Genomic DNA, 13,694 nt, shown 5'->3' on the forward strand with positions numbered 1-13,694 from the left:
CGCATATACCGTTTTGCACCTGCGCTACTAAGGCCTGTGTCTTTCCTGACATCTGATATGGTGAGCTCGGACGTACCCTTGATCGTCCCTGCTTTTTGAGCGGGAATTTTTCTCGATTGAACTCCTCGCAGTAGGCCAATTTTGACCTTGGCTTCACTGCTTGACTTCTGATATCTTGAGTGTAGTCACCTGACTCTCAGTGTTGCGGTGTTGTACCTCTGCGTGCTGAGCCAGTTTCTGTGCCGTACGGAGTCCCGCTTGTTTGTTGATCGACTTTTTAATACTTTTCTTTGTTTACGACACCATTTAATCCACTTCTTAGTCTATTCATGACGTTAGCACAAGAGAGAACATAACATAATAGATAAAGATGTTATTTTTCCAAAAACAGATACAGCCATCAAGGCAAATATAGCAATATGACACTCTTTGATTAGGTAAGTATGTAGTACCATCCTATCTCCGTCGCATTATGATTTACTTTATTCCCATATTCTGTAGATAACTAATCTACAGACAGCATGAAAAAATTTATCTATAACCTTTCATCAGAATGCCTCCTCGGTCCATCTTCGAACTATTTAAAGTGCAAAGATTCTCGTCATCGTCGTCGTCATTGATCCCATCGATTACATAATTCACTGGAAACCTAAGCGAAGGTAATTCATTTTGAATAACACGAACAATAATCAATTAATCTTCTCTAAGTGCTGAATGAAAGAACCATAAACCAGCTGCATCGGTGCAGCTTGCAGTTTTCAGGCAAGCAGAGATGTGCAAGTACAATATGTATTGTAGTGAACTATGCGGGCTTGGAGTATACGATCAGGTTTCACCTCTTGAACTACACATCGTCTGACCTTCTCCTAGGATTTACTGGGGAACATTGATGTGTCTGCGCACATATCAAACAGAATGATACCCGGCTCCGATCTATACCCGTATCTGACTGACATTTTAAATCGTTTTCGTTTATGGATTGTCTCCTCTGTAGCTAGTTAACCATGTGCAATTTCACTCGTTGACATAGCACAAGAGTAGGAGTTTCTAATGCTTCAGTGAAAAATAGTATGAACGTTAATTGGAAGGCTTTTGCCAATCATCCCTTCTGATCATGCAGTTATTCCGTTCGAGCAATATCTACTAGGGTTGGTGTTATTTATACTCATAGACATCTCGTTTTGCGAAATTTGGTGATCATAGCTGTTTGAAATTGTTAGCACTTTCGCCATAAACGGTTTACTTGTCCTCCCTTTTTGTGGTAGTTGTCTCTGGGTCGAAAAATTCTTTGTTTGGTTTCCACACTGGAGGACTGTGGACATACCGACTGCAACTGCTAGAAAGAAAATTTAGGAAAAAGCTGGCCAATTTCCTACGTGCCTACGACCGTTGTACGGATTGGATATTCATCATCATCACCATCCTGATCATCAACGGCGCAACAACCGGTACCCGATCTAGGGCTGCTTTATAAGGAACTGCAGACATCCCGGTTTTGCGCCGAGGTTCACCAATTCGATATCTCTAAAAGCTGTCTGGCGTCCTGACCAGCGCCATCGTTCCATCTCAGGCATGGTTTGCCTCATCTTCTTTTTCTACCACAGATAAGCCTCATTAACGTTCACGCCCCTACAGAGGAGACTGCAGAGTCGGAGATGGATACCTTCTACCCTCAAAGCCTGTTCTAAGTATGATATCAAAATCATACTTGGGGATTTCACAGCCAAGTAGGGAAGGAGCCCGTATTCAGGCCCATATTGGCTCCCATAGCTTACACCAAAATACAAACGATAACGGACTGCGGGAAGTGGATGCTGCAATAATCGCAGTCAACAGAGATTCTGGAGATGAAGCATCAACAAATGATCTTCACAACCACCTCAAGAACGTTATCATTGATACGGTCACGAACATACTTGGCTCCAGCCGCAAAAAGAGTCGGAACGGCTGGTTTGACGATGAATGTAAGCTAGCAACGGAACGGAAGAATGCCGCATACCGAGTAATGCTGAATTTTCAAAGAACGCGGGCATGCCCGGGGACTGATCACGATCTCCAGCGAGCGGAGAAGCGACTTGACAGACGGAAAAGGAAGCTTGGGAGATCCAACAGGTGTGTGAATTCGAAAAGTACAGGGAGCAACCGCACCAGGCGCGGAAGTTTTACCAACAAGTCAGCAAGATGAAGCCTTACACACCTCGATGTTCATCCGGCGAGACAAAGAGCGAAATCTGATTTCCGACGGAATGGGCATATTGGAGCGATGGGTTGAGTACTTTGATGAGTTGCTGAACAACCAGAACATCGGCGAGTTGGAGGTCCCACCAATTGAAGACGACGGACAAATAGTGCCACTACCAAGTATGGAAGAAGCAGTCCGTGCAATTCATCGGCTTAAAAATCATAAGTCGCCAGCAGCCGAGAGAATTACAGCCGAATTGGTTAGATATGGAGGCGACCAACAAAACCAAGTGGTTCATCAACTGATGCTCAAGGTGTAGGACAGCGAATCAATGCCTGGCAATTGGCAACGAGGGAGATATCACACAGTGCATCAATTATAGAGATATCACGTTGCTGGGTACCATCTATAAGATATTCTCCGCTATCTTGCTAGACCGGATAGTCCCATACGCTGAGAACATCACTGGCCCATACCAAATAGGCTTCACTCCAGGCAAATCAGCAACAGATGTCTCTGCGGCAAGCGATGGAAAACTGTAGGAATATGGCCATCAGTTGCAGAATCTCTTCATCAACTTTAAAGCGGCCTAAGACATCATAGCCACAGTAAAATTGTACACGCCATGAGAGAATTCGGTATCCCATCGAAATTGATGAGACTGACTAGGCTGATCCTTACCAACGTGCGAGGCCACATAAAAGCAGCAGGATCAACATCAACAACGGTCTACGACAAGGGGATGCTCTATCATGCGTCCTCTTTAACTTGGCCCTCGAGAAAGTGATCCGTGATGCAGAGGTAAATGCAAGAAGTCCGATCCCCTTGAAGTCCACCCAACTACTGGCCTATGCTGACGATATCGACATCATGGGAAGAACGGTACAAACTGCCTTCATGCAGATGGGGCAGGCAGTGATTGATGCGAGATCTTGGGCTGCACATCAAAGAAGGCAAGACAAAGTATATGGTGGTAACGTCAGCACCAAAAACCAACCAACAACATCAAACTGCACTGGTCAAACGGAAAGAATGAAGATTGGAGACTACAACTTTAAGACCGTTGATAAGCGCTCCTATCTAGGGTCGAAAATCATAACCGATAACAGTTACGATGATGAAATCCGCGCACGGTTGTTGTCAGCCAACAGAGCCTATTTCAGCTTACAAAGACTGTTCCGCTCGAAACGTCTCACCATAGGGTCAAAGCTCTTACTGTACAAGACAATGATCTTGCCAGTCCTCATGTATTCCTCGGAAACTTGGGTTCTTAGCAAGAAGAATTGCGAACTCTTGACCGCGTTCGAGAGCAGAATCCTCCGAAGAATTTTTGCCCCCTACATGAGAATGGACGATTCCGTAGCCTACATAACGATGAAATCTATGAGAGATACCATGAGAATCAAGTAGTGGATAAAATCCGGCTCAATAGGTTACGGTAGGTGGGTCAGTTAATCCGTGTGGATGATGATGATCCAGCCCTGAAAATCTATAAGGGCGGATTATGGATTAAGTGTTCCGCCCGCCGCTACCTGTTGAGCCGAATTCTATCCACAACCAGGCGGTCGTGGTATTGCACATAGATTTCGTCGCTATGTAAGCTACGGAATCGTCCATCCTCATGTAAGGGACCGAAAATTCTTCGGAAGGTTCTTCTCTCGAACGCGGCCAAGAGTTCGCAATTCTTCTTGCTAGGAACCCAAGTCTCCGAGGAATACATGAGGACTGGGTAGATCATTGTCTTGTCGAGTAAGAGCTTTGACCCTCTGTTGGCTGCCAACAACCGTGCGCGGATTTCATCGCCATAGCTTTTATCGGTTATGATTTTCGACACAAGATATGATAAATTTTCAACGATCTCAAAGTTATAGTCTCCTATCGTCAGTATTTCCATTTGACCAGTACGATTCGAAGTTGTTCGTTCTTTGGTTTTTGGCGCTGACGTTGCGATCATGTACTTCATCTTGCCTTCAGTAATGTACCGCCCGAAATCTCACGGCGTCTGCTTGACCTGGATCAAGGTAGACTGTACATCTCTGTTTGTTCTTCCCATTATGTCAATATCGCGAGCATAGGCCAGTAGTTGGGTCAACTTGAACAGGATGGTGCCTCTCGCATTTACATCTGCATCGTGAATCACTTTTTTCAGGGCCAAGTTGAAGAGGGCCCATTATAAGGCATCCCCTTATCCAAGGCCGTTGGTGATGTTGAATGGTCTCGAGAGTGATCCTGCTGCTTCTATCTGGCCTTACACATTGGTAAGGGTCAGCCTAGTCAGTATTATCAATTTCGTTGGGATTCCGATTTCTCTCGTGGCCGCGTACAGTTTTAGCCTAGTTGTGCTATCATGGGTGGCTTTAAAGTCGACGAAAAAATGGTGCAACTGATGGCCATAGTCCAGCAAAGAAAATTTGTTCTGCTGCCGATTTGCCCGGAGTGAACCCTATTTGGTATGGGCCAATGATATTCTGGGCGTATGGGGCTATTCGGCCTAGCAAGATAACAGAGAATATCATATAGGTAGTACTCAGCAACGTGATACCTCCATAATTGCCGAACAGCGTGATGTCCTCCTTTTTATGTATGGAGCAGATGATGCCTCTGCCAGTCGTCAGGTATTGATTACCTGTCCCTCACCTTGAGCATCAGTTGATGACCTGCTTGGTATAATTGGTCGCCTCCATATTTAACCAATTGGGCTGTAATTCCATCGGCTCCTGCCGACTTATGGTTTTTCAGCCGATGGATTACACGGACTGTCCGTTGATTGGATATTGGCTGATGGGCCACATTGTCCATTCTATAGTGGCTTCAAAGGATCTTCCGTCGCGATTAAGGACCAAAGTGAAGGCAACATCACAAAAATTAAATGAATCAAACAAAACTTGTAGCTCATTTTGAGCTACTGGAGTCCTGATATGGTTCGAGTGAATGAATCTATGTAAACAGGTATCCGTCTTCCTATATCGGCCAGGGTTAGTTGGATGGAATTTTTCCGACTTATCTCATTCGTTTTGTCGTATTAAAAGATATGTTCACGCTGTCTTTTAAAACGGGATGACTGTTGAAATACGCCGGCTTACCGTTGCGATTGTAGTGGGGTTACCAAAGTGCGCGATATAGTTCTCACTGGTCTCCGTCTAGCATGTATCGTATTGGCGAAGTTGGACGTTTATACCTGCTCTTTGTCGGATTTTGAGTGGGAAAATTTTTTCCGTTCAGCGGCTATTGTGATTGCGTGTTGTTGCTTTGAGCTGACAATGAAATCGCTTGACCATATCATTAGCTGCAGGATGATGCGTTGCCGTTCTGATATGAATTTTGCCGGTCAGGTTGCTGAGTTCTTGAAATAATTTACTACTTGGTATTTGGTACTTGGTCTAGGATATTACTATGGCCGTAGGGTTTCGCTGTCCAGTATCCGGACTCACGTAGTCTGCGGGACTGAACGCTATGACGTATTTAATGTGAGGAGATGTAGAGCCCCGGTAGCATCTGAACCCGCTGTTCTTTGAATCCTATTAAGCTTCGTTTTATTGTGCTTTTTGCTCAAAGTCTGCTACTATACAATAAAGCCGTATGTTAAGATGGGACGTACCGCAGCTGTGTACATACAGAGAATCATCCTCGGCCGGAGACCCAATTTCTTTGAAAAGGCTCTCATGCAGGCATAGAAAGCTATATAGGCCTTCATAACCCTCAGTTCATTGTTCAATCTTTCATTTAGCTTTGGATCTAGGATTACTTCCAAGCATTTTACATTGGAGGAAAAAAACAATCTTTGTTCATTCACCCGTGTTAGGTGGAATAGTATCAATTCCGTTTTGGTTGGGTTTATGCCCAGTCTGCACCTTGCGGCCCACATGCACACCTTTCATCCAACATCTCTGACAGTAATATCATCCCGCTTATGTCCAATATTCTCAAAATTTCGCCCTTTACCATTAACCAGATCACCTGAGAGATGGTGAAACCCTGGGGCGTGCTTCTGTTCACAGTTCTGGTCAAGTGGTTGCGTCCCAAACCCGACTGGTTTATTCTGCTTCTTAACATTGATATTATCTAATGCGTTAGATACGCCTCCAATCCAATACTGGTCAAGGCTTTCCTGATGACGTTGGTACTCACTTTGTTGGATGCTCCATTTATATCTGAGAAGGTAGCTAGGTTATATTGCTTGTACTGCAGTGACCGTTCAACTGTGCCAATTATCTTATGGAGCGTGGTTTCTATGGATTTGCTTTGAGGTTGACATGTCAGGACTTATAGAAAGGCGTTCTTTCCATAATCGTCCTTAAGTGGATGTCCAGGACGTGCTCTAGGGTCTTCGGCAAGAAAGAAATGGGGCTGATTGGCGGGAAGTCTTTTGCGGTTATGCCTGCCTTCTTCCAGTATGAAAACCACTCTTGCGCATCTCCACGACTATGATCCGTATCCAAAGGAGATACAGCTCCGATAAGTCGCAACTGTTCCCTGCTGTTTCGGTAGAATGACTGCCATTATATCATTTGGGCGTGAGATTTATATCCGGAAAAATTGTTTATAGGATATCCGATTTCACTCTTGGTAGTTACCGATTTGATAGTCTTGTGCGGCTGGGGCGACTGCATACCCTCCAAGCAAGGCTCTGACTCACAGTCCCTCTCACTGGGGGAGAAGTGCGTCTAAACCAACAGCTCCAATATTTCATCAGAAGATTCCGTCTCAACCGAAAGGATCGGCTCCTATGCACCTTGGATAGAATCTTACTGAACTTTGCGGATTCGCTGATGCTCTCAATGCTCTGACAATAGTCCAACCAAGACTATTCCAATTACACGACGGTGGCAGTGTCTTTTTGTCGTATTTAACAGAGCACGAGACTTTAAATGTGGTATTGAATGCCTTTTGCAGAGCCCCGACCTTTGACTGCAGTTCGTCTGTCGTTCCAATCTTGCCAATTTGCGCACCGGAGAGTTTGTTCTTTATAACTTGGCCAAATTTCCTCCATTCGATTCTGCTGGGGTCTCTGAAAGGTTTGTAGAAAGTATTCAACTATGATCTGAGGAGGATTTTTGGCCAGATACTCTCCAGTTCTCCACCCTAAGAATCCCATTGTCGGTTTGTAAGGTAAAATGAAGAACTCTCTCCCAACCGTCACAGTTTTCCGAGTCGGAAAACTGGAAGGTTGGTGTACTGGCTCTGTTGCACACCGATAGAATTGTATTACTGAGAAAATCAAAGAATGATGAAAGCGTATGCCTTGGCGTCGCAGCCTATCAATAGGTTGCTCGTTGGCGGCGTCATGGTCCGGTTTTGCAGAGCGGAACACATTCACCTTTGGGTTTCTCACTCCGAACCGCACTTTATAGTCTACCTTTTCCGGTACTTCCCGACATTCTCCGTCTATACGGAGCACTCTTTGATAACTCGTCCGAGTCGTTCACGGTAATCCTCGGGTTCTGAAGGCGGCGAGGGGGGGGGGGGATTGGACGAGCTTGTCCTTATCCACCTCATCTTGAGATCGATTGTGTTCGAGAGCGGTGGATTGGCTCTTATATTCTTTAACAATCGCCTAGTATTTAGCGAAGTCCTTGTTATCCCACTCGTCGACAATACAGTAGGTATTCAGAGTTTGCATCTAAAGACCAAGTTTCCCGTTGACCACGCAGCTTTCGGCGTATGCTGTTCCACCTTGGCTAGGGGTCCTAGTAATACCTTCTCCAGTCCTTCGGCAGAACATCCACCAGATCCCTTTGCCCCTAAGGCATGAACATCAGGCAAACAGATTCTAGTCGGTTTGAGAAGGTCTGATACTAGGTGCTGTCATAGAGCATGCCAGATGAGTTCATATGGCACACGGTTGCATTCCTTCTCCAGATCCAGAAATACAATGTAAAGAGAGCGATGTTTCTCATGGCAACTGCGCAGCGTGTATTGAGTCAGTAGTTCCGGAGCTTTTGACAAAGCAAGCTTGATTCATGGTTATTTCAATGATATCGCGAATGCGGTTGTCAAGAACATGTCCAAATATCTTCATGGTATAGGACAACAACCGGATCGGATCTTTCTTTCTTTTCCATATTGGAACTGTGGTACTCTCTTGCAAGTTAGATGGTGTTCTCCTTTCCTGAATAATTCGGTTGAAAAGTTGTGATGGTGTAATAGGGAACAGTGACGCTGGTGAATTGTCGACATCTTATGAGAATGTAGTCGATTTGAGTTTTACTATTCCCACTATAAAATGTAGGAAGATGAGACAATTGTTTGATGAACCATGTATTAACAATTACAAGGTCATGGGTGTCCGAAAAATCGCGTATGCCATAAAGAAGTGAATAGTGCGATCAGCGGATATAATGGTGAGCTTCATCAGCTGGTCATCAAATCGTTCCACTTTGTTAATGGCATCACGGAAACCCTCTGAGCATGCTACCAAAATGGAGAAGTTAATAGCCATTTGTTCCGCATTTGCGTTCTATGTCGTAACTTTTGATAGCACACGTTTCTTGTAGAGCGCAGATATCAATGCGCCTTTTCGGAAGTACGTATTTGATTTGCTCGGTCTCATTTACTTATATCCTGAAGAACCCTTGCCTAATTTTCGGCAGGACCGAAACCCGTTCTGTCGCGGCGACTGAAGTGATCGTGGTAGCATCTGGATTGGGCACGATCATTTTGTTTTTAACGACATTGGATGCATTTTCTTGGTCAGCCTGTCGCGGGACCTGTCACCAAGAGAGATTAGGCAGAATTTAGCGTCTCTTACCCCTTTTTATCTCTTTCCTTGATCTGAGCACTTTATGTTTGTTTTACTGAGGACAATACAAGGGTACGTTTCCTCAAACCCTCCTCCTTTCTTCGGTGGACAATCTTTGCAGGAATGACCGGGTCCAATGTTCCATAATCGACTGCTAATCTAACAGTTGGTTCCACGTAATTCCGCTAGTGAATATCGCGGGTTGAAAGGGGACGGAAGGCACCAGACCTGTTGTATGCCAATGGAAGCGATCGAACCCGCTCCTGCATGGTAGTCCGAAAAGACTTCCAGGCTAACTTGGTTAACGACCTATGTGATGGCGACACCACATCGGCTAAGCTAACCATAAAAAGTCAACAGGGAGATGAAGTGATACTATGGTGCTTTCCATATTTTCCCTATGATGCAGAAGACGTTCCCAGTGGAATATTCATCAGAGATATCCAACATGCCAAAAGTAGAGGCATGGGGTTAATAGTAGGATGTGTTGTCAACGCTCACCACATATGCTGCGGAAGTTCGAACATCAATGCAAGAGGATTGAGACTACTGGAGTATCTAGTAGGAACCGATTTGCAGATCCTTAATTTGGGTAATGAATCCACTTTCTTCAACGTGGCCAGGCAAGAGGTCATCGATATCATGGTGGCATCTCCTGATATCGCGGCTATAGTCGGAGAGTGGAGAGTATCAAATGATATCACAGAGGCATTGATTTTGCAATGGGCATGGATCCACCTCCACTTACTCCATTTCGGAATCCGCTCAAGACAGATTGGGTGATGTATAAAACAGAATTGAGCGCCCGAGTCACGATTCCTGGGAAGATGATGTGTGATAATCACAACTAGCATGAGAGAAGCTTTCGAAGAAAACTGTCCACTCAAGATGCCAAAGAAGGGTAAAACACCATGGTGGAACTCGGATTTGCCAAAACAGAGGAGAACGACAAGGATGCTCCTTAGTCGTGCTCTGAAATGTGATTCAGGCACTGGCTGGAATCGCTGTAAAGAGGCATAGAAGGCTCTAAAGAAGAGCATACAATCGACTAAACGATCATCATGGAGACGCTTTTGCGAAGAGACCAACTCTCTTGAGGCAACCTCAAGACTGAAACGGATTCTCGTTAAAGAACGTAGCCAGAAACTGGGCTATTTACGTTTACAGAACGGGAGGTACACAGAAAGCAATGAAGAAACGGCAAACCATTTGCTTGAAGTGCACTTCCAAGGCAGCATCCAAAATCTAATCTCGGGGCCAACAGGTGCATACAGCCCTCAACCGAGAGACTGGAATCTGGCATGCAAAGTAGTATCACTGAAGTGAGTAAAATCGGCGTTTAACTCGTTCCATAGATACAAGTCTGCAGGTCCGGATGGTATCATTCTTGCACTAGTATAGAGTAAATGGATGCCCTGGGTCTACATATTCGGAATACATATCGTGCATGCCTAGCGCACGCTTATATTTCAATTAAATGGCGTGATTTGAAGCTGTTATTCATTCCCAAACCAAGGAAACCCACCTACACAGACGCAAGCTTCCGACTGATCAGTCTAACGTCCTTTCTACTAAAAGGACTAGGAAGGCTAGTAGATTGGTTCGTTAGGTATACACACATTCCTAAGTGGCCACTTCACCATGGGGAACACCCCTACCAGAAAGGCAAATCCACGGAGTCAGCACTCCATGAACTTACGGCAAAAATTGAAAAGGCGATATTCGAAAAAGAATACGACATATCAAGAAAGTTGGTGTGGAGTTGTCATCAGGTGCTGCTGAAACTTGGCCGACTGAACGAAACATTCCTGATGTGGATGCCGGGGCACTCTAACATCGCTGGTAATAAGGAGGCTGACAGACTGGCTCGCCGAGGGTCTGGATTCACAATGGTGACGCCAGAACCAGCTATTGGAATCCGACCATCTACTGTCAAGTCTACTCTGAAGGGTGAAATTGCAAGGATTCATGCCGCCGAGTGGAGAAATTTGGACTCATGTCGGCAGGCGAAAATCCTCCTAGGGCCACTAGAGCGGCATTTTTGTTGTCCCTTAAGAAGTGGGACATGAAAACCCTAGTAGGGCTTTTAACGAGACACGGTTCCTTAAACTACCATATGGAAAAGGTGGTGGTTGCGGCTATGAGCAGCCAATGTAAGGAGGAGGAGGCGGCCCTGCAGTTTTTATGTAGCTGCCCGGCCTCCTCAGATCTCAGACACCTTGATAAGGTTTTCTGTAATGAAGAATCTGCACACTCTCTGCCTTTTGGAAAATGTTCTCAGATTCGCTAAAGCCTGCGAACACCGTAGGCGGGAAGCCATTGAACAGGCGATTTATGGGGATAGTACAATGGGCCTAACAATGGCCTGAGTGTTCGGAGCTGCCGCTCCCCCCAGTAAACTAAACTAAACAAAACTTTCTGAAAAGGATTCGTTTCCACAAATAAAATACACGAACTCATTTTAGAGCTGAACTTTATCGGATGGAGATGTCCACAGGGACTCTCATTCGTGTCTTCTCCACAAAAAATCCGTATTAGAAAATTCTCCCGGAAATTGGTGGACGAAGTTTGGTTTGAAGTGTAGAATCCGTCATCAATAATTGAACTATGTCAGGAACATTGAACCTGAATAGTTTTGTAACCAATGAAAAACCGAAAACACCTCTTTAAAAATTATAATAAATATATTATATCGTTCTCGTAGTAAAACAATAATCTGATGTTGTTAGAAAACGGCACAAGTTCGTCCGCTCTGTGCTCCTTTTTAAAAACATTTACTACCGTCTTACACTTCGTCCTAGTTCAAAACAATAAGAGTCTAAACAAAGCTCGCTAATCCTTAATGATGGTAGTAAGCGGCTGGAGCAGCGTGGTAAGCGGCAACTGGGGCAGCAAACTTGGCTACAGCAGGGGCAGCGTAGGCAAGAGGGGCGGCAATTTTAGCGACTGGAGCAGCATAAGCAAGTGGGGCTGGGGCAGCTACTACGGCCTTTTGGACGAGTGGTTCCTTGTGGACGACAGCGTTGAATCCGTTGTGTGGGTCAGCAGTGTATTCGACAGTACGCTTGGTGCCGTCTGGGTCGACGAGGGAGTAGCTTCCTTGGACGACATCTCCACTGCGGGTTTCGTGTTGGCTCTTTGAGTCACCAGTCAAACCATCTTGGATATCGTAGGCGAAGGAGTATTGTGGATTTGGGTCGTACTCCTCAGCAACGGCAACTTTGGCTGTGTTTCATGAAATAAAAAATTAAGAAATTGATAATCAGATCCGAAACGGGGTTGACAATATCAAGGGTCATAATTAAGTAATTCATCAAACCTGGGGCAGCATAAGCAACTGGAGCGGCATACTTGGCGACAGCTGGAGCAGCGTAGGCAAGAGGAGCAGCGACCTTGGCGACAGCTGGAGCGTACGCTAATGGAGCTGGGGCGTAATGGGCCACTGGGGCAGCAGCGTAGGAAGCATATGGAGCAGCTGGAAGGAGACCAGCACGTGCTACGGCCAAAAGGGTGGCGAAGGTGATGAACTGCAAAAAATCCAAGCAACGAAAAATTAAATCCCAACTTGGCAGTATCCGGCGCGAATCGATGCACATTAGGAGTTTCGTAATCCTTCATTAAAGTGATCGTATCCTATTGCACGATTTCTAAATCCAAACACACCTTGAATGCCATTTTTGTCAACTCTAAGGTTTTACTAAGTTGAATACCTAGAAACGATACAACGACTGTGCCTATCCAGAGCCCGACGTGAGCTTTTATAGTTGTTACCTCTTGTTGCAATTCGGTCTCTTGGATACTTATCGCCATTAAACCGTACCTTGGCCATTATGTCGCATTGATCATGTATCCCCCATTCACCTGGCGGCATCATGAATAGCAACTTGGCTAATTTAATTTTTTGCCAGGCAAGGTAAACGTAATGTTGCTGGGTGCGTGGTTGTAGGCACGAAAATCTTTATCTTTAGTTTGAAGTGAAGGAAGCCGAATTTTCAATTGAAGTTAAAGGTTTAAGGGATTGAATGTTAGATGTTTGGTATCTGCGTAGGACATTCGTCCAATTCCAATGATGGGCAATAGAGTTGATGATATATTCTCATCGATGTCCAAGGAAAATCTTTTGGGAGTAAACACGGATAAGCTGCCCAATATACATGTACCTGCATATTTTACTGATAAGAAGAGGTTGAAAATTAAATACCTAAACTTAATGATTAGTAAAGAATATTATTCAAAATTATAGACGTCCTTGTTTGCGGGTTTAGTGACCGGAAGTATCGGAGGAAATAACTAAAGACGAGCTATTAATCCGGATTAGGGAAAAAGTCTTTATTACAGTGCAAAGAAGTCCTTTCAAAACTCCGCCATGCTATTAACATAGTATGCTGGTCCCAAGCCCAGGTAAAGGAGGAGGGTTGGAGGCAACGTACTCTGTACTATCCTCAGTAAAACAAAAATAAAATGCTGAGATCAGGGGAAGAGATAAATAGAGTATAGTTGGATTTATTCTACTATGCAAAATCCTACCTGATCTCTCTTGGTGACAGGCCCCGCGACAGGTCGACCAAGAAAATGCATAGAATGTCGCTACAAACATGATGATCGGATTAAGTCAGAGGCCTCGGAGAAATGCTAGGGCGTCCACCTCAGTCGACGCGGCAGGACGGGCCCCGGTCCTGTCGAGAAATGGGCAAGGGTTCTTGACGCATGGACGGCGTCAGGACGTAAGCAAGTTAGTCCGCACACAACGAACAAAACAAATACGTGTCTGCA

At 45.0% G+C, this 13,694-nt stretch overlaps 1 protein-coding gene across 1 annotated transcript; it reads right to left on the minus strand.

Annotated features, from left to right (window-relative positions):
- Window positions 1-11,638: 11,638 nt before the first annotated feature.
- LOC119660223 (cuticle protein 21-like) lies at window positions 11,639-12,718 on the minus strand. The gene is made up of 3 exons (XM_038068661.1): window positions 12,585-12,718; window positions 12,241-12,448; window positions 11,639-12,146 (listed from the first exon to the last, which is right to left on the minus strand). Exons 1-3 carry the CDS (start codon window positions 12,594-12,596, stop codon window positions 11,761-11,763), a joined length of 606 nt encoding a protein of 201 aa, XP_037924589.1. The 5' UTR covers window positions 12,597-12,718; the 3' UTR covers window positions 11,639-11,760.
- Window positions 12,719-13,694: the final 976 nt, after the last annotated feature.

This window comes from Hermetia illucens, chromosome 6 (assembly GCF_905115235.1).
Source record: "Hermetia illucens chromosome 6, iHerIll2.2.curated.20191125, whole genome shotgun sequence".
NCBI lineage: Eukaryota > Metazoa > Arthropoda > Insecta > Diptera > Stratiomyidae > Hermetia > Hermetia illucens.